General features: G+C 58.5%; 1 protein-coding gene across 3 annotated transcripts in view; it reads right to left on the bottom strand.

The window, feature by feature from the left end:
* APC2 (APC regulator of WNT signaling pathway 2) overlaps positions 1 to 12,693 on the bottom strand; it is a 19,307-nt gene extending 6,614 nt beyond the window's left edge. Inside the window, exons 1-13 of one of the 3 annotated variants that reach the window (XM_029218419.1) lie at positions 12,553 to 12,693; positions 12,316 to 12,406; positions 12,006 to 12,186; positions 11,024 to 11,132; positions 10,763 to 10,879; positions 10,033 to 10,110; positions 9,733 to 9,831; positions 8,797 to 9,187; positions 8,192 to 8,287; positions 3,877 to 4,016; positions 3,423 to 3,500; positions 3,164 to 3,280; positions 2,413 to 2,627 (exon numbers count right to left, since the gene is read on the bottom strand). In XM_029218419.1, the coding sequence (XP_029074252.1) occupies positions 2,413 to 2,627; positions 3,164 to 3,280; positions 3,423 to 3,500; positions 3,877 to 4,016; positions 8,192 to 8,287; positions 8,797 to 9,187; positions 9,733 to 9,831; positions 10,033 to 10,110; positions 10,763 to 10,879; positions 11,024 to 11,132; positions 12,006 to 12,186; positions 12,316 to 12,406; positions 12,553 to 12,693 (1,853 nt within the window). Of the gene's footprint in view, positions 1 to 2,412; positions 2,628 to 3,163; positions 3,281 to 3,422; positions 3,501 to 3,876; positions 4,017 to 8,191; positions 8,288 to 8,796; positions 9,188 to 9,732; positions 9,832 to 10,032; positions 10,111 to 10,429; positions 10,614 to 10,762; positions 10,880 to 11,023; positions 11,133 to 12,005; positions 12,187 to 12,315; positions 12,407 to 12,552 lie in introns of those variants that run through there. The other 2 variants (XM_029218420.1, XM_029218421.1) reach the window with 2 other exon arrangements.
* Positions 12,694 to 22,601: the final 9,908 nt, after the last annotated feature.

The raw sequence follows: 22,601 nt of genomic DNA, 5'->3' as shown, positions 1-22,601 counted from the left end.
ATAGTAGTGTATAGTATAACTCATTTTAGGGCATCTAAATCTTGTGATATTTGGGGTATACTAAAGACACATTTCTGTTTGCTTTTAAAAATACTAAGTATTGTTTCTTAATTATTGGCATTACTAGTAAATAAATGTTTTATTTTACTTGGTAAGATCTTTAGCACAAGTATCTCCCATGCGACGTTCGGGAATATACTAAAGGTAGTGTTTTTAAAAGAAAACAAAAATCTAAGTATTGTTTGTTAATTATTAGCATAATTAGTAAATTACTGTTTTAATTTAATTGATAAAGTCTTTAGCACAAGCACATCCCATGCAGTGTTTAGGATATGCTTTTTAAAAGTTATGTGTTTTCATACATCTGAAGCATTATTTATTAGTAGTATTAACAAATTATTCATTTTAATAAAGAACACATTTTTACTATTATTTAGAAAGTAATTTGTTTTGTTTTGTTTTGTTTTTTTGCGGTACGCGGGCCTCTCACTGTTGTGGCCTCTCCCATTGCGGAGCACAGGCTCCAGACACACAGGTTCAGCGGCCATGGATCACGGGCTCAGCCACTCAGCGGCATGTGGGATCTTCCCGGACCGGGACACGAACCTGTGTCCCCTGCATCGGCAGGCGGACTCTCAACCACTGCGCCACCAGGGAAGCCCCTATTACTTATTATTTAAAATGAAATTTCATTAAAACCATCTCATTTTATTTCTTTACTTTTTATTTTACATTGGAGTACAGCTGATTTACAGTGTTGTGTTACTTTCAGGTGTACAGGTAAGTGATTCAATTATACATGTACATATATCTGTTCTTTTTCAGATTCTTTTCCCATTTAGGTTATTACAGACCTTTGATTGGAGTTCCCTGTGCTACACAGTAGGTCCTGTTGATTACCTATTTTATGTATAGTAGTGTATAGTATAACTCATTTTAGGGCACCTAAATCTTGTGGTACTTGGGATATAGTAAAGACATATTTCTGTTTGCTTTTAAAAATACTAAGTATTGTTTCTTAATTATTGGCATTACTAGTAAATAAATGTTTTATTTTACTTGGTAAGATCTTTAGCACAAGTGTCTCCCATGCAACATTCGGGAATATACTAACGATAGTGTTTTTAAAAGAAAACATAAATCTAAGTATTGTTTGTTAATTATTAGCGTAATTAGTAAATTGTTTTATTTTAATTTATAAAGTCTTTAGCACAAGCAGTATTTAGGATATGCTTTTTAAACGTTATGTGTTTTCCTACATGTGAAGCATTATTTATTAGTAGTATTTACAAATAATTTTATTTATTTTAATAAAGAACACATTTTTACTATTATTTAGAAAATAATGCTGCTTTTTTTTTTTTTTTTGCAGTTTGCCGGCCTCTCACTGTTGTGGCCTCTCCTGTTGCAGCGCACAGACTCCGAACACACAGGCTCAGCGGCCATGGCTCACGGGCCCAACCACTCCGTGGCATGTGGGATCTTCCCGGAACGGGGGATGAACCCGCGTCCCCCTGCATTGGCAGGCGGACTCTCAATCACTGCGCCACCAGGGAAGCCCTGCATTTTTATTTTTAATAATTTAATTTAAAATTCAGTATATCCCACGCAATATTTGCGATATTCTTATACTTTTTAATAGCTATGTATTTTCATACATTAGAAGTATTACTTATTATTAATGTTACCTAGTAGGTAATAAATAGTTATGCTAATGAAGAATAAGCATTGTTTTATTTATTAATGTTGCTTAGTGAATAACATTTTAATAAAGAACCAGTAATTATTAATTATTATTTAGAAAATTATGTATATGTTTACTATGTTAATTTACAATTTAGTACAAGTATATCCCGTGCAGTGTTTGGGATGTATTTATACTAAAGATAGTACTTTTAAAGTAAACTGAAATCTAAATATTGTTTGTTATTAGCATTATTAATAAATACTGTTTTATTTTAATTGGTACAGTCTTTAGCGCAAGTATATCCCATGCATTATTTGGGATGTATTTATACTTTTTAATGGTTACGTATTTTCATACGTTAGAAGTATTACTTAGTGTTAACGTTACCTAGCAAGAAGTTAATATGTATGTTAATGAAGAATAATCTTTGTTTACTACTTAGCGCATAATAGTTTGAAAAAGAACAAGCATTATTAATATGACTTAGAATGCTACGTATATTTTTACTAAGTTAATTTAAAATGTGGTACGAGTATATCCCAGGCAATATTGGGGATGTATTTATACTAAAAACAGTCAGCGACCGGGCATGCATCGTGCCGACCCATTCGCAGGTGGACGAGGTGAGGCTCCCCGTGGTTCAGCGCCGAGGGGGAGCCGCCAGCCCCATGCCAGCTGCTCCTGGGCTCCACCTGCCCAGCACCCTCCCCCGTGCCCCTGCTGACCTGTAGTCCTCACGGGTGGCGATGAGGCTGGACACGTTGCGCAGGATGCCGCCTCCACTCTCGATGATGGCCAGCGAGTTGCTCTGGCACTTGTAGGTCAGTGTGCTGACCAGGAAGCCCAGGGCGCCGTCCACCTGGCAGATGGCGGCCTTGTTCTCCGTGCTGTGCGCTGAGAGGTTCCACAGGGCGCTGAGCACGCTCTTCAGGGTGGACTCCTGGGCACAGGGCAGGAGCAGGAGGGGGTCAGCAGCGGGTCCCCAGCCCCACCCACCCCCGCACCCTCTCCCTCGAGGCGCCGGCACAAGGCACCCAAACGCCTCTTCGAGTAGAAGTCAAAAGTAACACAACCAGGGGCTTCCCTGGTGGCGCAGTGGTTGAGAGTCCGCCTGCCAATGCAGGGGACGCGGGTTCGTGCCCCGGTCCGGGAAGATCCCACATGCCGCGGAGCGGCTGGGCCCGTGAGCCATGGCCGCTGAGCCTGCGCGTCTGGAGCCTGTGCTCCGCAACGGGAGAGGCCACAACAGTGAGAGGCCCGCGTACCGCAAAAAAAAAAAAAAAAAGTAACACAACCGGCCACAGCAAGATCTTTTGGGTTGGAAGCCCCCGGCCTGGACCCGCTGCCAGGCGGCGGGCTGTCCATCTGGCTTGACTTCCCCCCAAGGTGGCGAACTCACCACCTGCTGCTGGTGCCTCCCAGCCACGTGGCTGGCACCCCGCAGCCGTGGCCCCCGCCACCCCGCCCAGTGCCCACCTTGGAGGCTCGCAGGACGCACTGCATCAGGGCCGTCATGCTGCCCACCTCCCTCAGCACCTTCTTGCTGTTGATGTCCGCCCTCCAGGACAGGTTGCGCAGGATGCTGGACACCACCTGGGCGAGTGCAGGGCAGGCTGTCTGGGCCCGGGCCAGGCTTCAGGGTGGCTCACAGGGCCCACCCGCAAGCCCCACGGTGGCAGGTGGCAGAGCCCAGGGTTGCCCCCAACCCCCGGCAGCACCGCAGCCCCCCGGGTACCTGGTGCAGCTCCTCACTCTCGGACGCCAGCTGGGCCACGATGGCCTCCATGCAGCCCCGGCGGGCGCACAGTGCAGCCTGTGGGGTGACACGGGAGTCATGCCGTGGCGGGGGGTGGGGCAGGGGCACCTACCGCGTTGACTGAGCACCTACTCTGTGCTGGAGCTCGAACCCCAACCCCCACCCCATCTTCACCACCACAGCGGAGGGAGAGCACTCGCCCTGTTGCTCTGATGAGAAGACTGAGGCTCCGGCAGGCGCAGACACCCTGCCCAGGCCCAGAGGCCCCCACTCCACAGGGGCGGCAGCAAAGGGGCCAAGAGGATGGTGGCCTGGACCCCAGGCCTCAGTCTCCCCGCCTGTCCCCGCCTCTCAGTGCTGCTTCGAGGCGGGGAGGAGGCCAGCAGGGCTTGGCCTGGGGGATGCTGGCCCGCCCGCCGGCCCACCCAGGCACCTTGTTGGCGACGTCCCCGAAGGTTAGGTTGGTGAGGGTCATGCCGGCGTATCGGCGCAGGGCCAGGTTGAGAGGGTCCCGGGTCATCTTGTGCATCTCATAGTCGACCTGCAGTAACTCCGCCACGGCCTGCAGCCCACCTGTGCGGACACGGCAGGGCTGGGGGCAGGGGGGCGCCCCTCACCACCCCGCCTGCCCACCTCCCAGCCTCTGCCCGCGCAGCTCACTCTACCCATACGCCCTCCCCTCCCTCCGATCTGCTCTCCTCAAGCCCACCTTTGAAGCCCAACTCTGAGGACACCTCCTCCAGGCAGCCTGGCTGGCCCAGCCCCCTGCGTGCCCTGCGCCTTCACGCCCGCCTCTTTTCTGCCCTCAGCCCCCAGTCACACTTTGTCCGGCTGCCGGGCCTTTGCACATGCTGTTCCCTCTGCCCGGGATGCTCTTCCCCACTGTTCGCCCAGTTTCCTGAGTCCCCTTCTGCTCAAGAGTGACTTCCTCAGGGAAGCCCCCAACTCCCCAGATGAGAAGTTCCCAAAGCATTAGCCAGCAAGCCGCTGAGGGCAGGGCTGGTGGCTGCCCCGCTGCGTCCCCAGGACGGACCAGACGGCGTGTGCTCAGGAGCCACTGCTGATGGCCCACACACGCGACTTTTTTTTCCTTTTTTTTTCTTTTTTAATTTTTTGGCCATCCACGCAGCATGTGGGATCTTAGTTCCCCGACCCGGGATCAGACCCGCGGCCCCTGCAGTGGAAGCACGGAGTCTTAACCACTGGACCGCCAGGGAGGTTCCTGCACACACAGTTCTTTACTCACTAGGACAACTGGGTTCTCACTTTACAAAGAGTAAATGGTCGGGACTTCCCTGGTGGTCCAGCGGTTAAGATTCCATGCTTCCAAAGCAAGGGGTGCCCGGGGTTCGATTCCTGGTCAGGGAACTAGATCCCACATGCTGCAACTAAAAGCCTGCATGCCCCAACTAAAAGATTCTGCATGGGGACTTACCTGGTGGCGCAGTGGTTAAGAATCCACCTGCCAATGCAGGGGACACGGGTTCGAGCCCTGGTCCGGGAAGATCCCACATGCCGCGGAGGAACTAAGCCCGTACGCCACAACTATTGAGCCTGCGCTCTAGAGCCCGCGAGCCACAACCACTGAGCCCATGTGCCACAACTACTGAAGCCCGTGCGCCTAGAGCCCGTGCTCCGCAACAAGAGAAGCCACCGCAATGAGAAGCAGCCCGTGCACCACAACGAAGAGCAGCCCCTGCTTGCCGCACTAGAGAAAGCCCACGCGCAGCAACGAAGACCCCAACGCAGCCAAAAAAAATTTTTTAGTTAAAAAAAAAGATTCTGCATGCTGCAACTAAGACCTGGTGCAGCCAAATAAATAATTTTTTTTAAAGAGTAAATGGTCAGCGGGAGCAGAAGGGAAAAAACCTGCAGGAACCCAAACACACGCAGCCCTTCCCCCTCGTTCGGCAACAGGATCGTCCTCAGGACCCAGGACCGGTGAGGCAGTTTTGCTGAAGAGCACGCCAGTGGGGACCACCCTGGGGAAGGGGCTTAGCAACACAAACCTACAAACTTCCAAAGCGAACCTGTACGTGTGTGTGCACAGCAGCACGAGCCACAACAGCCAGAAGGTGGAAACGGCCTGAGTGTCCATCACCAGATGACGGAGGAACACACCGTGTCCCTCCACACACGGGGACGTCCCTCAGCCACGAAAAGGGGTGAAGCCCTGACCCTCGCTACCACATGGACGGACCCGGAGAACACAATGCTCAGAGAGAGAAGCCAGACACAGAGTGTGTGATTCCATTGATGGGAAACATCCAGAACAGGCAGAACCACAGACACACAGCATGGGTTCGTGGTTGCCAGGGGCTGGGGAGGGGGCTGGGGGGCTGAGTGGTTAATGGGGACAGGGTTTCAGTTTGGGAAGAAAAGATTAAAAATGGTTAAGACAGTAAATTTTATGTTACATATAATTTACCACAGTTTAAAAAAATGTTTAGGGAATTCCCTGGCGGTCCAGTGGTTAGGACTCGGTGCTTTCACTGCTGAGGGCCCAGGTTCAATCCCTGATTGGGGAACTAAGATCCCATAAGCTCTGCAGCGTGGCCAAAAAAAATTAAAATTTAAAAATGTTTAAATACGTAATTATAAGTCGGAGTGGGGAGCTTCCAAAGCCTTTTTGCTTCTTAATCTGGAAACTCCACTCCCGGGAACCCACACAAAGGAAAAAAATAACAATAGGGAAAAAGAGGTTGAACTGAACTGTGCGTGGGGCACGTTCACTGGATGAGCCACTCAGCTCATCACGCATCCCTTGCCTGACTGACAGACACCAGTGACATGCCAGCATTTCCATCTCGGGACCCCTGTACACGCTGAACATTTTTTTGAGGACCCCAGAGAGTTCACTTGGGTTACAGCTCAATATTTATCATACTGCCACCAACAACAAAACAAACATCCCAATCGAAAAATGGGCAGAAGACCTAAATAGACATTTCTCCAAGGAAGACATACAGATGGCCAAGAGGCACGTGCAAAGATGCTCGACATCACTAATTCTTAGAGAAAGGCAAATCAAAACTACCATGAGGGCTTCCCTGGTGGCGCAGTGGTTGAGAGTCCGCCTGCCGATGCAGGGGACACGGGTTCGTGCCCCGGTCCGGGAGGATCCCACATGCCGCGGAGCGGCTGGGCCCGTGAGCCATGGCCGCTGAGCCTGCGCGTCCGGAGCCTGTGCTCCGCAACGGGAGAGGCCACAACAGTGAGAGGCCCACTTACCACACACACAAAAAAAGCTACCATGAGCTACCACCTCACACCCGTCAGAATGGCCATCGTTAAAACGTCTACAAATAACAAATGCTGGAGAGGGTGTGGAGAAAAGGGAACCCTCCTACACTGTTGGTGGGGATGTAAGTTGGTGCAGCCATTATGGAGAACAGTATGGAGGATCCTTAAACAACTAAAAATAGAGCTACCATATGATCCTGCAATCCCACTCCTGAGCATATACCCGGACAAAACTATAATTTGAAAAGACACATGCGCCCCTGTGTTCATAGCAGCACCATTCACAATAGCCAGGACATGGAAGCAACCTAAATGTCCATTGACAGATGAGTGGATAAAGAAGATGTGGTATATATAGATACAATGGAATATTACTCGGCCTTAAAAAAAAGAATGAAATAATGCCATTTGCAGCAACATGGATGAGCCCAGAGATTATCATACTAAGTGAAGTATGTCAGACAAATACCATATAATCTCACTTTTATGTGGCATCTAAAATATGACACAAATGAACTTATCTACAAAACAGAAACAGACTCATGGGCACAGAGAAGAGACTTATGGTTGCCGGGGGGAGGGGGTTGGGGGGAGGGATGGAGTGGGAGGTTGGGGTTAGCAAATGTAAACTATTATATATAGGATAGATACACAACAAGGTCCTACTGTAGAGCACAGGGAACCATATTCAATATCCTGTGATAAACCACAATGGAAAAGAATATGAAAAAAGAATGTATATGTAACTGCATCCCTTTACACCTGAAACTAACACAATATTGTAAATCAACTATACTTCAATAAACAAAAAATATTTACCACACTAGAAATGAAAACGGAGAAATCTTTTAACCCCAGAACGCACAGCCCAGCGGTCCTCAGAGTAGGAGTGCCTGGAAAAACCCCTCTGAACACACATGCGCACGAGAGTGAAAAAGGCAGATCGCATCTTCGTGGAATTATCAACATAGCACTGAGTGTGCAGGCCTCTCGGAAGGAGCTTGGTAACCTCCAGCCGTCCCTGGACCGGCTGGCGGAGGAAGGACTCCAGACCTGTGCCCTCTTGTAAAATGTCTGCCACTCCAGATGCCCGTCCCGGAAAGGCTGCGCCTGGGCGCTCCCCCCCACACCCACAATGGGTTTCGAGCGCCCGAGTCTATGTGGCCGGACCACGTGAGACCTTACAGAACCTTTGAGTGGTTTGACCATCTGCTGGGTGAGAAGTAGTGCCTCGTTTGGCCCTTGATGTTTCCTTTCCCCATGTTTTGATTACTTTTATGCGGAAAAGATGCTGCAGTACTCCCAAACCTAAAACTTCACAGGGTCGCTCCGCCTCGACCACCCAGTAGCTCCGATTCACCTTTTCTCCTGCCTTCCCGGCCTCTCCCCTGTTCTCTGAGCCCCAGGACCACTAGTGCCGAGAATCTGCCCTGCACCGGGTGAGGCCCGGAGGCCGTCCAGATCGGGGGTAGCTCCAGCTCGCAGGGGCGGCAAGGGGCACTCACCCAGCTCGTTCATGGCACGGCGGTATTCCTCGTCGAAGGACAGCTTCATCACGGCGCAGGTGGCCTGGCAGATCTGTGGCTCGATGGGGACCGGGGCTGTGGGCAAGGGGACCGGGTCAGAGCCCTTCCACTGCAGGAAATGTCGCCTGGTGGGTCCCCGCCCCTCCCTGCAGTCTCCACCCTGCAGACCTGCCAAGACCTGGAGCTTTACAAAGTGCTGCCCGCCGGGCGCACGGGGTCACCCCCAGAGCATCGGCCCCTCTGAAGTGAACAGGGAGGGGCCTGCCTCACCCCGCCTGGTGCTTAGCATCTGATACTAACTTTGCAGGCGGCCCCAACAGCTAGGAATCTCAAACTCTGCCCCCGCCTTTCGAGGGTTAACTACAATCTATCCATTCAATCAACGACCGTTTCTTGAGCGTCCACCTTGTGGCTATCCCTTTGCCAGTCTGTCTTCACAGGTTCCCAGGAGGCCTCAGCCGGCGCGTGGCACAGAGCAGGTGCCCGGCAAAAGCCAGAGGCCGCTGTTACTGCCAGTGGTGCTGCCCTGGCCCCCGGGGAGCCCAGGCTGCCGCCCAGCGCACAGAAGCTGCTCACTCACTCACCGCCGCCGGCGCCGCTGCCCTCGGGCCCACCGTCCCGGGCCTGCAGCCAGTCCCAGCAGGTCTCACAGTAGGCACGGATCTGCTCGAGCACGTGCAGGACGCGCATTTCCTTGCGTGCCAGACCCTGGTCCGGCTGGGAGAAGACGATGTTGTGCAGCGCTGCGTTGGCGCGCATGCGCGCATCCTTGGCTCCCGGCGCCCCTGGGGTCCCGTTGCGACCCCCAGCCCCCGCCTCGGTGCCGTGCAGGATCTGCAGCAGCAGCGGCAGGCAGCCCGAGCGGCGCATGGCCACGCAGCTCTCAGGTGAGCTGGACATGGCGAGCAGCGTCCGTGCCGTGTCCTCCTGGTCACGCGTCGCCAGCATGGACAGCAGCCAGAAGACCACCTCCACCTGCGAGGGGCAGGAGATGTCAGGGTGGGGAGCCCCGCCTGGCTCACCTGGCCCCAGACGGGCCCACCTGCACTCCCCCTAAACGGATGAGAGTCCTATGACTTCAGCCCAGGAGAATCTCTTGCTCACCCCACTACCCTCACCCTGCATCCTCCCGGGGAGCAACACACACACACACACACACACACACACACACACACACACCACTGCAGAGATGCCCCCAGCCCATGAGAGCCAAATGTCCACCCCATCAGCCTCACCAGTACTCCTAGGGGTGGCCCCCTACATCTAAGTGCAGAGTGCCCCTCAAATATACAGAACAGGTATCCACACCCACGCCAGGCTCCGCACCACAACCCAACCTCCCGACTCACTCCAACTCAGGATGACCCTCCCACACCTGGGGATGCTTTAGGGAGGCCTGGAGAGGGAGGGGCCTTCAAATGCAGCAGGGATGCAGGACCCACTTCACTGTGTATCCCAACCCAGCCGGCCGCCACTGCCCCCACCCCGCCTCTCAGCATCCCCCCCCAGACTCCCCTCACCTTGCTGTTGCCCGGCTGAGGGGCACCATCCTCAGGGTGCGTGGGGACCTCGGCCTCTGGGTCCTCATCCATCGGCATCGACTTCACTGCCAGCAAGGCCTGTGGGGAGAACGCCAGGCCTGCGGGTTCCGCCCAGGGGCACCCCACAAAGCGCCCAGGCTGCTGATGCCTGCCCTACCCCCACGACGATGTGGCGGGGGCCGCAGACGGATTCCTGAACCCTGGGCAGGGCCCGGGGGTCTCCCTGCTGCCTGGGGCTGTCACCACGCACTAGGGCTCTGACTTCGCCCCTCCTGGTACCTGGGGCTCGGTCTGTTGCACCCGGTCCTGTGCCGACAGCAATTCCTTGTCTATCTGCTCCAGGCGGGAAGCACGGATCTGCGTGGGAGAAAGGGCACACTGAGGAAATCCCACCCGGCTCCGACTCCGCCCACACTCCCAATATGGCCCCGTCCCCAGTCCAAATCCTGCCCCATGCTGACTCCACCCAGTCCCTGGTTTGGCCCCATCCATTGCCAAAACCCCACCCTGGGCTCTGACCCCGCCTCCTCCTTGATATGGCCCACCCACTCTCATCACCCCCACCCCACCCCCAGTTATCTGACTCCACTTCCTGATCCCACCCAAGGTCCAACCCTCAAGCCCAGGCTCTGGCCCCGCCCACAACTTAAACCCCAGGCCATCCCTCCGGACCCACCTATTTTCTGACTTGGTCCCGCCATTTGACTGTCAACGCCCAAGTCTTGGTCAGACACGGTTCCTCGCACTGGTGGCCCCGTCCCTATCGTTCTGGGACTCTTCTCTGTGCCGGGGTCTGCGCTAAGCCCCCTACGGCTCCGCTCACACTCAGCTCTTAACTCTGGCTCCGCTTCCTGCGTCAGGCCCCACCCGCAGGAGTCTCTGTCCTCTGATTCGCCCGCAGGCATATAACCCCGCCCATTAACAATATCTGCGCCCCTCCCACAACAATATCTGCGCTCTGATCCTCCCGCCGGTGTATGGCTCCGCCCAGGCTCCGCCCCAGCCGCACCTGCGCCCGCTGCACCATCTCGTCCGAGGTGCCGAAGCGCTCCTCCATCAGCGAGCGGATGTGCTGGGCTTCGAACTCCAGCTGCTGCCGGATCAGATCCATCTGCATCGAGAACTGCTGGGAGGGGCGGGTGGGCCTCGGTGAGTTGAGGGGGGCGATACCCGGGCGAGGGCTGGGCCTCCGCTCCACTCCGCCCCCCGCCATGGGCGGGGCGGGGCGGGGCGGGGCACTGCAAAATCCCGGGCAGCTCCGCGCGCTCACCGTCTCCACGTGCGGGAGTTCGTCCAGGCGCTTGGATAGGCCCTGCAGCTGCGAGTAATACCAGAGCTTCTCCTTCTCCTCCTTCTCGATCTCATTCAATAGGAAACACCTGGCGGAGGGCCGGTCGGTGGACGCGGGCTCACGGAGCGGGAGACGTTGCCATGTGTTTGTTTACCCTGACTTTCGTAATCACTTCTGGGGTGCTTACTGGGTGCCAAGTTTAATAGGTAGTGTGGCAAAGTCTCGCCCGTGGTGCCCCTGGCACTGGGGTGGGGATGGAGTGCAGAAATTATTTGAAAGTAAAAAAGGTAACTCCTTTGTAAATTTTGGTCCTCGGAGAAAGGCTCTGAGGAGGCTGTTCTAACACCTCTCGAACACTGGCTAATCTCCCTCTAGCCTACACAGGGCAAACTTCAGGCTCGGATTGCTCCAGGTGCAGTAGAGTCTCCCTCTTCACACCCTGTGAGGAGACACTGCTATTCCCATTTTACAGAGCAGAAGTCTGAGGCTGGCAGGGGCTAGCGTTCTTGCTTGAGGTCAGACAGCAAAGCATGGACTTAACTCCAGGCTGCTCCAGAACTTCCCTGTCTGACCGCACACAACGCAGCTGAGCTGAGCTAGGCACCCAGACCCTGCCTCCTCCTTCTGGCCTCAAGCCCAGGTTTCTTGGGCCGCAGCCCTTTCTCCACAAAGGCTGCCTTGAGTCTCTCTGGCTCCAGGCCTGACTGTGAGCCCTGGCACTGGACACAGCCCTGTCCCTGGTGACGCCTGTGTGTCCAGGACCCCTGGGGACGTCTCCCAGGAGCCTTCCCCTCTGCCAGGAACACCCCCCCCCCGCCCTTGTCCTCCAGCTGAGGTCAGTTGGGCCAGGAAAGGGGGCTGAGGCACCACATGGGGATGGGGCAGGGAGTGGGCAAGGGGGCTCATGATGTGGGTGGAGCCTTGTGACCACTGCCTGTGGCAAGGTTCCCCACCATCTCACCGTTCCCGGTCCAGTTCCTCCAGCAGCTGGATGGTGGCCCGGCTCAGCTCCCCAAAGCTGTCCTTGGAGGGCCCAGAGCTGTGCACCGGGCTTCCCTCGGGGGTCCGGGCAGTGGGCTCAGGGACCAGAGCCGGGGGCTGGAACTTGAGGTTGTACAGGCTGGTGATGTCCATCTGCAGGGCTGGATGGGCGCAGAGGGAGAGGCTGACGTCAGCACGCCCCCTGCGCCCCCTCCTCCCAGCTCCCTCAGGAAGCGGACCAGGGTTGGCCCCAACGTGCGGGGGGGGGGGTCCCCAGGCCAGCCCCTCACCTTTCAGCTGCTCCAGCACCTCGGTCTGCCCCGAGGACACCAGCACACGGGCCTCCTGCTCCAGCTTGCCCTGCAAGTGCTTCAGGACCTCCTGAACATGGAGGCCGGAAAGAGAGCGGTCAGTGGTCCAGCCCCCTGTGAGATGCCCCTGTCCTGCCTGCCCATCCCTGGGCCCAGCGCCCTGATGTTTGTCCCTGTGACCCGGGTCCACGTCCTCCGCCCAGCCTCCCCTCGCACCTTCATGCCCGACGTTTCTGTCTCCAGCTTGGACAAGTGGCTTGAGTTATCCCGAAGCTCCTGCCTCAGGTGACTGTTCTCGGCCTTCAAGGCCTCCACCTGCCGCACCAGCTGCTCGTAGGGCGCCACGGAGCTCGTCATCTTCAGCTCCTGCAGCGCCTGGGCCCACAGGAGAGAGGGATGATCTGAGGGTCTGGGTAGGGGGCGGCCCTCGACCTAAGTTCCAGCCCTGGGTTGGGTCTCAGGCAGGGGTGGCTGGCGTGGACTGCTGCAGGCGGGATGGTGCTGGCCCAGGGAATCTGGGGGACAGACGGCCTGGCAGGTGGAGTGACGGACATAGGCAGGGACAACGGGAGACAGAGGGACAGAACTGTCGGAGAGGTGTTCAGACAGACAGCTGAACTGACCAACAGACAAGACACAGACAGACACTGGCCCTCACTGTGGGGCTTTTAGACACACAGACGGACAGCCAGACAGTTGAAACTGGCAGGGGGACTCACCAGTCCAATGCCACCAGGCTCAGAGACACACAGCCAGAGAGAGAGAGACAAACAGACAGATGGACGGAGAGCCAAGACCCTCTCCTGAATGAGCACAGCCGCCCAGAGGCTGGGTGGACAGACTACCAGCTGGCCCAGATGCTGGCCAATAAGAACGCCGTGAAGGTTCTAAGAAAGCGATGGACGGGCTGATGGTGGCCCCAGCAGCTGGACAGCCAGCCAGCCAGACACAAACCCACCGTAGTCATCCTGGGGGTCTGCAGCCTGGACACCCCCTCCAGCAGCAGCTGGATCCGGAGTAGCTACCTGCTCGGCCCTGATGCCTCTCCGGTCAGCCCTCTGTCCCTAGAGCCCCCGGAGGCCCCTGCCCCCGCCCCTGGAGCCGCCACTGCCACTTGCTCTTTGTGTGTCTGGCTGCCCTTCTTGCTACAGCCCAGCCTCCTCCCTCTGTCCAGCTAGCCGGTGTCTCCTCCCTGGCTTGGCCCTCTTGACCGAGCCGTCCCACCACCGGCCCCCCTTTCCTCTTTGTTCCCTTCCCATCAGCCCTCACCCCCTCCCTCCGCCTTTGTCTGAGATGCACCAATGGCAGCCCATCCCCTCCGCCAGCTCCTCCCTGGGAGCCCCCTCCCCCTGCCCGCCTGAGCCCCCTCCCCAAATCAGTCAGCCGCCCCTGCCCACAGGGGGGCACCTGCCCCTTCCCTCTCCCTCCACCACCGGGGCACACCCATTCCTTCACTCGCTCACTCATTCTCCCTCTCCTTCCCCTCAGGAGCCCCCCCACCCACTGTGGGCACAGCTGGGCCTGGAGTAGGGGTAGGGGGGGCTCGGCCCCAAGGAGGAGTCAGTCCATTCTAACCACTCAGAGGACCTACTGCGTGCCTGGCCTTGTCATCTGACACCTTGTCACAGTCCTGAGCCTTGAGCCTCAAGGATCAGCATTCGACTGTTCCCAGAGAGAGAAACTGAGCCTGGGGGGACGCAGCAGGCATGACTGGGACCCAGACACTGTCCTGGAAGTGGTCACAAGTCCAGGCAGTGCTGGAAGCACACAAGCCCCTCCCCCGCTGCAGGCCTCGGTTTGCACATCTGAGGAATGGGGAGAACTCGGTCTACCAGGCTTATCTTATGGGCCAACTAGAGGGCCAGGTGGGATGGTGGTCATGGAGCAGACAGGACAGTCCCATGGGTGACAGTGTGTCAGGTGGGGGAGGCTGGCGCCTGAGGACCACAGTCCCCTCTCTTACCCTGATACTGATCCTGCCCGAGGTTCAGTCGGGGGTCCCAGCTGGGGATCAGGACCCACTGGCGCTGTAGCAAGATCCCTGGGGTCCGACTGGGGCCCTGTGTCCTGGCTGAGGCCACCATGCCATGCCCAGCCAGGGGGAAGCACTAGTCCCGTGCATGCCCCTCCCACTCGGCAAACCCAGACCCCTCCTGGGGCCCTCTCCCCAGGCTGCCCCCAAGGGGCTCTTCTGGAATGGCCCAGACAGAGCCTCAGACCTTTCACTCCCCCCACAGGAGTGACCCAGTGGTCACTCCTGCGTCCCCATCAGACTGAACTTGGTAGCAGGGCCACGCATCAGGCTCCCTCCCATTCCAACCTGGGTCCCCAACACCCCACTCCCACCAGCTCCTCAAGCTCTACCCAGCTGGCCCCTCCCAGGGCAGCCTCGCCAGCCTCTTCCCGGCCTCCCACGATCCCCTTTTCATGCACGGACAGAGGGAAAGTTGCGAGTTGGAGTCCATTTCTCCCCTGCGCAAATGCCTCCACGGCTCCCCAGTACCCTCAGCATAAGCTGTGAGCCCTCTGCGTACAGCCCGCATCACTGCCACCGGCAGCTCTCTTTCCCCCAGGCCATTTCACATGCAGTTCTCCTGCCCGGAGCACCTCTCCTAACTCCCGCCATCGTCACAAGGCCACCTCCTCCCTCCTGCCTGCCCCTCACCCCCAGGCTGCCTCGGGGGACCGCATCCGATATGTGTGCACCGATAGGAAAGCACCAATAGCTAGGGGTTCTGTCTGAATGACAGAGAGGTGCAGCACCATTCCCCAAGACACACAGTGTCTTGTCCGAAGACTCTGGGAGGTCTGGGTATTGACACCTGTGAGTGGGTGTTTGCATGGGATCAACTGCAGCGACGCAGACGCCCACCTCCCTGGGACACAGTTTCTCCTCTGGCTCCGCCCTGAAGAAACGGAGGCTCCAGCCTGTGTGCTTACAGGCGCGGCAGAGAGAAAAGGACAGAGACTCCGGCAAGGCGGAGGCCGCACCCGCGCTGCCCTCCACCCAGGGAAGGCGCCCGCTTACTTTATCTCACTGGGGTTGGGCTGGCTGCGGTGCCGAGGGCCTGGGGGTTCCTCCCTCCGCGCAGCTACGCCGGCCCCGCCCAAGTTCCCAGTCCTCCGGGGCTGGGGCGGCCGCGGGGCGCGGGCTCCAGGGCTCCGGGGTTTCGGCGGGGCGGACGAGGACTCCGCGTTAGACAAAGCCCAGTCCGGGCCTCGCCAGGCGGCGCCGCCACTCCGGGCGCTGGGCGAGACCACCGCGAGCGGGGGAGGATGCGGGATGCAGGCGCGGCGGCCAATGGCGGCACGGGAAGATGGGCTGGTGCCATGGCAACAGCCAATGGCGGCCCGGGGCTGGGACCGCCGGCGGGTGCGGGGCTTCGGGCCTCCGAGCGGGTTCGGCGGGGTGTGTGTGTGTGTGTGTGTGCGCGTGCGTGTGTGTATGGGTGAATACCCCTTAGGGAAGGGAGCCTCCCAATGACCATGACCTTGTGTCCTCCACTCCAGGCCTCCACTCCATTCGGGGTGAAATGGCGTTTCAGAACTTGCAGTGGCTGGATCTGCAGAATATGAGTGTAAGCCATCCAGTTTTGGGTGTTACATCAGAACCTTAGGGTGGAGGGAGGGAAGCTCCAGGGGCGGGGCAGGAAGCCCCTCTCCACGGATACGGACTGGCCTGGATCCGATGGGTCAGGGCAGGCCAGGGTTGGGGATCTAGCTGGACCACCCCGTCGAGCGTCCTGGCTGACATGGGGGGTGAGCGTGGGGGATGGGCAGGCACGCTGGGACCCTACATCTCTCCCTGTCCCCCTGCCTGGCAGAGTGTCAGCGCCTCCGTGACTCCATGGCCCTTCCTACATTCTCTGAATCTCTGACTCTCTGTGTCTGTCCCCTGTGGGACCCATAATTCACCCTCGCACAAGGGAAGCCAGCAGAGGGAGGGGGCTGGGCTCCCAGGAGTACCCGTCCCCAGCTGTCTCAGATCGTCAGTAGGTCCCCGGAGGCCACTTGAGGGTTTAACACCCAGAGGCCGAATCTGCAGCTGCAGCTCAGGCCGCCTGCTGCCCAAAGGACGAAGAAGACATGGCTTTGGGGCTTGCCTCTCTCTTCTCTTGGCTGGGGGGCCAGGGCAGGTCGTTCACCTGGAGACCCTCAGTTTCTCCCTCTGTAAAATCGGGAGGTGGCTGCAGCCTTTGTAAGGGCTGGTGCAGGGAAGGACAGGACAGGAGGGGCAGCCAAGGACACAAGGACCACGGCCACCATGGTGTCTCCTGTTGGGCCGGCTGCAGGAGGCCCCTTGTGTCCCACCCTGGGACAAAAACACTGGAGGCGCCGAAAGAACTTGGACCTTGGGTGTTCCAGAGCCTCCGGAGCCAAACACAGCCGCCCCCAGCCTGTGGGACCCGGGAGCGAGTGCAATGGGCAGAAGGGCTCTTTCCAGAGGCTGGGAAGGCTGCACTGAGAAGGGGACACCGGTGCTGGGCCTCTTCAGCATGAGTCAGAGCTGGGCATGGGATCAAGGAGGGGAAAAGCATTCCAGGCTGAGGGAACAGCACATACAATGCCTGGAGCCAGGAGAGATCAGAGCCCACTCAAGGCATATGGACTTCGGTGGTGGGGCTGGACCAGGGAACTGATGCGGCGTTTAGAGGAGGAGGAGTCCTGGGGCTGAGCTGACCACGGGAAAGCAGGGCAGACTGGGCAAAGCTGGAATGGGGGCGGGGAGAGGACAGAGCCCAGGGCCGACTTCAGCTCCACCTTGACTCCCCTGCATGACCTGGGGCATGGCCTCAGTTTCCCATTTTGTTCACTGGGAGGTGGCTAGAGAATCCCTGCCCCAACACCCATGGGACGAAGTCTCAGCTCCCCCATCCAGTCTTAGATGCCACTGCTCTCCAGGCCCCTCTCAGCCAGAACGTTAGAGCTGGCAGGGGGCTTGGAGGGTCCAATGGCCAGTCTTGTCCTCATTCACAGGGGAAAACTGACGCTCAGGGCAGGGAGCACGTTGCTTGAGTTCATGTGCAAGCCCAACCAGGCCCTCCCTGGGCGTTCCTCAACACTCTGGGTGGGGCTGGGGCCTGGAAGGTTGAGAGCACATGAGGGCTGAGACCCCAAGGCAAAATGCCCTTGTCCGCAAGCCTCTGGAACATCACGTCCCTGACACCACCCCAAATCCTTGACCCTGTAAATCTTTGAGCCACAGCCAGAATCGGGCATCACTGTAAATTCTAGAAAGACAAGAGCCTTCGGAACCCTCAGAGCCTCCCAGGACCCCAGGCCCAATCTCGGGGTGCCAAGGTCTAGTGGGGGGCCTCTTCCCAGTCTCCCTCCCTGGTATCGTCTGCTCCCTCTACCGCACAGGGCTCGATTCTCCCCATCGCCACCATAAAACAACGCCCCCCGAGCCTGGCACACAGCCAGGTTCATTCTTGGGCCTTCTGAGCCTGACCCCGGGCATCTCTGCCCCCTTGATTCGCCCCCCCCCCTTCCCCACTGAGCCTCCGCCGTGTCAGGGGACGGGGGCGGAACCAGGAGCGTCCCCCGACTCGGAGCTGGATGGGGGTGGGGGACAGGGGAGCAGGAAGGCAGCAGGTGGTCATGAGATCACAGAGACGGGCTCAGGCTGGGTGACTGGGCAGGGCCCTGACAGGTGAGGAGAGAATGCCACTGGAGGTGGGGGAGGGGTGGGGCCGGCTGGTCCAGGCCGCGTCCCCGAATCCCGACCCGGGATGGGTCGCCTGACCACGGTTCTGGGCCTCAGTTTCCCGGGCGTGGAGCGGACGGGCTCGAGGCTCCTTCAGCACCGCGGACAGCTCCCGCCGGCCTCTGGGCTGTGCCCTCTGCGGGCGCCTCCGCCCCGCGCTCAGGCTCCAGCCCAGCTCGAGGCGTGACCTTGGGCTCCCCGCAGCACCCTCCCAGCCTCAGTTTCTCTTAAAGAGGGGATGTTATAGCCCCAGAATTCAGATTTCGGAGGCCAGCAAAGCGCTCGGGCCCGATGGGATGGATATTACTATGGACATCCGCGTGGGCGAACATCTAAGTCAGCCCTACGCTCTGCGGCCAGAAGGGGAAACTGAGGCCTGGAGAGCTGTAGGGCGTGGCACGGTCCCCCACCCGCCTGCGCACGGCGGAGCCTCGGCAGAGCGAGTCCTCGCCGCAGCGCCCCCGCCGCAGCCAGTCTTCTGGTCTGCGCAATGAGGAGGGGTCCGGGGGTCTGTCTCGGAGGCAGAAGGCTGGGCCCGGCGTGGCCGCGCCTGCGCAAACCCGGAGTGGGGGGGGGGGGACTGTGGCTGCGGCGCGGGGGAGGGGCTGCCAGCCCTGCGAACAACCTGAGGCGGTTTCCCTGGCAACGGTCTCCACAGCGACTGCGCGAGACCCCAGACCCTTGGCGATTCCCTGCGCGTGCCCTTGCGCCTCCCGCTGCCGCGACCACCGTTCCCGCGGTCCTCACCCCATTCCGGGCTGCGGCTCTCCCGCCCCAGCCGCGCCCACGGCCAGACCCCACGCCCCGCGGCCGGGACCCCCGCGCCCTACCTGGTCCCCGAAGAAGGCCGAGTGCAGCAGGCTCAGCAGCCCCAGGAGCCCCATGGAGCCGCGGCCGCCTCAATCAGTCTGCGCCCCGCCCCTCGGCCGCCGGGGGTGGGGGTGGGAGGGACGGGCCGGGAAGCCTGCGCCTGCGCGGAGCAAGGGACTGAGAGGGGGTCACACGGCGGGGCAGGCGGGGACTCTAACGCGAAGGGGGCGAAAGAGGGGGTAACTGGGGGGCCCTCCCGGGCGGGGGAAGGGAGTCTCGAGGGACTGAGGACTTGGGAGGGGCGGCGTGAGGAGATACCGAGTGAGGGAGATGGGGACGGGGACCAGCGTGAGCGGAGAAGGAGGGGGGAGGGGCGGGGGTCCAACGGGGTTGGGGAGCCCTAGAGAGGCGCGGGAGGGGTCCCTGGGGGCGGGGGAAGAGCAGGGAGGGGCTCTCACGGGAGCTGGAGAGGCGGTCCGGTGTTGGGAAGTGGGCCCGGGGTAGGAGGGGTCCCCTGGAGGACGGAGATCTCGAAGGCACGTAGGGGGGCGCCGCCCTTCGGCCTCAGTCGGCTGCCCGCTTGGACAGTGTCCCTGCAGTGGCCGGGGCCGCGCGTTCCGTTCATTAGTCATTCAGCAAACGTTGACTGCGCGCCTGCTGCTTGCCGGGCTCTGAACTGGGCGCTGGGCACGCGGGGGACTGGTGGGCGACACCACACGTAAACCAACTTTCAGTCATTTACAAAACACTTAAACACCTACTGCGTGCTGGGCCCTATGCAGTGAACAAAATAGTCAAAGCCCCTGACCGTGGGAAGCTGACACTGGGGGGAGAGGGACCGATAGTCAACAGGAGAACATGTTGGCTAGAAGTGGGCGCTGAGGAGGAAACAGCAGGGGAGGTGGGGGGCGTGGGGGGCTACTAGGAAGGGCACTTGAGTGGAGACCTGAGGGGTGACCCAAGAGAGAAGAGCATCCCGGCAGCATCAACCGCTAGCGCAAAGGGAGGGGCAGGAGGTGAGGACGAGGAGGGGACTGGGCGGGTCAGGCCGTGCAGCGCCGGGGTGGGGGGACGAGGGAGCCAGCCCCCAGGGCGGCGGGCAGAGCAGGGACGCGCCCCGCTCGCTGCTCACACGCGCCCTCTGGCGGCTTCGGGGAGAACAGGCCGTGGGAGGTGCCGGGAGACGAGGCGGGGTCCGGGGCGACTGAGGGCGTCCGGGAGGGGTGGGGTGGGGGAGATGGGGAGGATGGGGTGGGGTGGGGTGGGGAGGGATGGGAGGGGGGGGATGGAAAGGGACGGTGGGAGTGGCGGAGGGGGCGTTATCACGAGCTCTGCTAAGTCCTGGGGAGTAGAGAACAAGCGGCGAGAGAAAGGGGCGCTACTGTGGCCGGGATGGTGAGGGCCGGCCTCCGCAAGCAGGTGCCGGGAATCAGCGGGAAGGGCGTCCGGCGGAGAGTGGAGCCCGTGGGAAGGCTGGGAGGTGGGAACTGGTTGGGAGAGGCCGAGGAACAGCGGGGGGCGGGGCTTCCTGGGCCACGGCGGACCCTGGGCGTTCTTCTGGAGCCTGGGGAGATCCCAGGAGGATGACACGCATTAAATTGACGTCCAGGTGGGAGATGGTGGAGGGCTGGCCAGGGTGGTAGCAGTGGGGCGGTGGGAAGCGGCAGACGCAAGTTAGGTTCTGAAGCTAGCTGGCCGACGGGGGTGGGAGAGGGGTGTAGAGCCCCGAGCCCCAGCGAGGGAGTTGCCTCTGAGATGGTGGAGATGGCGCGCAGGCTTCAGGGGCCCAGGACAGATTCAGGAGGGACGGGACAAAGAAGCAGGAACGTAGCGCGGCCTGAAGGCGGAGCCCGGGCCGCCACCAGACAGAAGGGCTGGGCGGGGACGTCCGGGTCCACAAGGACTCCTGCCTCGCCCCCTGTACCGCCCCGATAGTACTCCAAGATTCAGGCGCCACCTGGCGGCTACAGTGCGCGCCGCAGTCTGGATAAGACGAGGTGTTCGATACAATACTAATATGCAGTCTCCTAATCTTACGTAACTATTATACAAACTGCAGAAAATTAAAGTGATGATCATTGCCACTCCTGCCCTAAGCCCACCCCGGTGACCTGTGGTGGCCAGGCTGGAAGCTTCCTGTGAACGCTCAAAAGGTGACCCTGGTTACAGGGGGCCTGATGAGGGGTCACACCAATGCTGCTGTCCCAGGGAGGGTCCTGCTCATTTTTACAAAATAAGAAACTCTGTGCTAAAGGTTCAGTCAGTAACTTTGACTCCGCAGGCCAGGAAAGCACCGGAATGAATATGAATGGGTATGTCTGTGTGCCAATAACACTTTATTTACAAACAGATGGCAATGTTTGCACACCCCGGGCAGCACCCATCCCCACTTCCACCAGCACAGTTCCACTCCGCAAGATGGAGGGGCTCACACCCCTGGCACATGCATTTTGCTCCTGCAGGAGGGCCTAGCAGCTCCAAAGTTACGCACGTTTGTACAGCTTTTCGTGCTCAGGGTCAAAAACCACCTCCCTGCGAAGGGTCGGATTCGCCCAGGGCATTCCTCTCTACTCTTCCAATCCAATGTAAAAAACGTGTTTACTTCAGCAATTGCTTTATCTTTCCTTTTTAAAATATTTATTGATTTACTTATGGCTGTGTTGGTCTTTGTTGCTGCACGCGGGCTTTCTCTAGTTGCAGCACATGGGCTTCTCGTTGCGGTGGTTTCTCTCGTTGCAGAGCACAGGCTCTAGGACTCCCGGACTTCAGTAGTTGTGGCACACAGGCTTCAGTAGTTGTGGCTCATGGGCTCTAGAGCACAGGCTCAGTAGTTGTGGCACATGGACTTAGTTGCTCGACAGCATGTGGGATCTTCCTGGACCAGGGCTCGGACCCGTGTCCCCTGCATTGGCAGGCAGGTTCTTAAACACTGCACAACCAGGGAAGTCCTTTGTTTTTTTGGCTGCGCTGGGTCTTTGTTACTGCGCAGGCTTTCTCCAGTTGTGGCGAGCAGGGGCTACTCTTCGTTGCAGTGCACGGGCTTCTCATTGTGGTGGCTTCTCTCGTTGTGGAGCACGGGCTCTAGGCGCACGGGCTCAGTAGTTGTGGCACAGGGCTTAGTTGCTCCGCGGTATGTGGGATCTTTCCCCACCAGGGCTGTAACCGGTGTCCCCTGCGTTGGCAGGCGGATTCTTAACCACTACGCAACCAGGTAAAGCCCAATTGCTCTTTTAAATTATGGAATTTCCAAAAAGACAACTGAGGCTACAGTGGAGGGAGGCTACCTACTTCCTTTCCAGTTGTGGGGCCGGGCAGGCAGGTCCTGTTCTGACTGAAGTGAATCTGGTCCATGTTGCCCAGAGACCTTCCATGGCAGCCCTCACAAAGGCCTTTAAACTCACTGCGAGGCAGACAGCTAATCTCACCTGACACCCAAGCCTCACGTGATGTATTCAAGTTTCTAGCTGGTTCTTCTGAAGCCCGATCAGGTTCAGGGGGCCATCCACAAGTGTGTCAGTGTTCTATCCATTGAATGGGCTGCCAGCCCCTCACTTCTCACCTTTGCCATCACCCAGGTGTCCTATCTAGTGCGCTGGACCCACGGGCTGCCTTCCCCACTCATCCTTCCCTCCTGCCAGGTGTAGGTCAGGCCCACCTGTCCTTTCTCAGCCCACGGAAGCTCATGGTTTCTGCAGGGCTCTGGCTCCTGGCATGTGCGCGTTAGGAACTAGAGGTCCAGCAGCATTTT

This window comes from Monodon monoceros, unplaced genomic scaffold (assembly GCF_005190385.1).
Source record: "Monodon monoceros isolate NGI ecotype Baffin Bay Population unplaced genomic scaffold, NGI_Narwhal_1 Super_Scaffold_12, whole genome shotgun sequence".
Taxonomy (NCBI): Eukaryota; Metazoa; Chordata; class Mammalia; order Artiodactyla; family Monodontidae; genus Monodon; species Monodon monoceros.
This window is presented reverse-complemented; position numbering and strand designations above follow the sequence as displayed.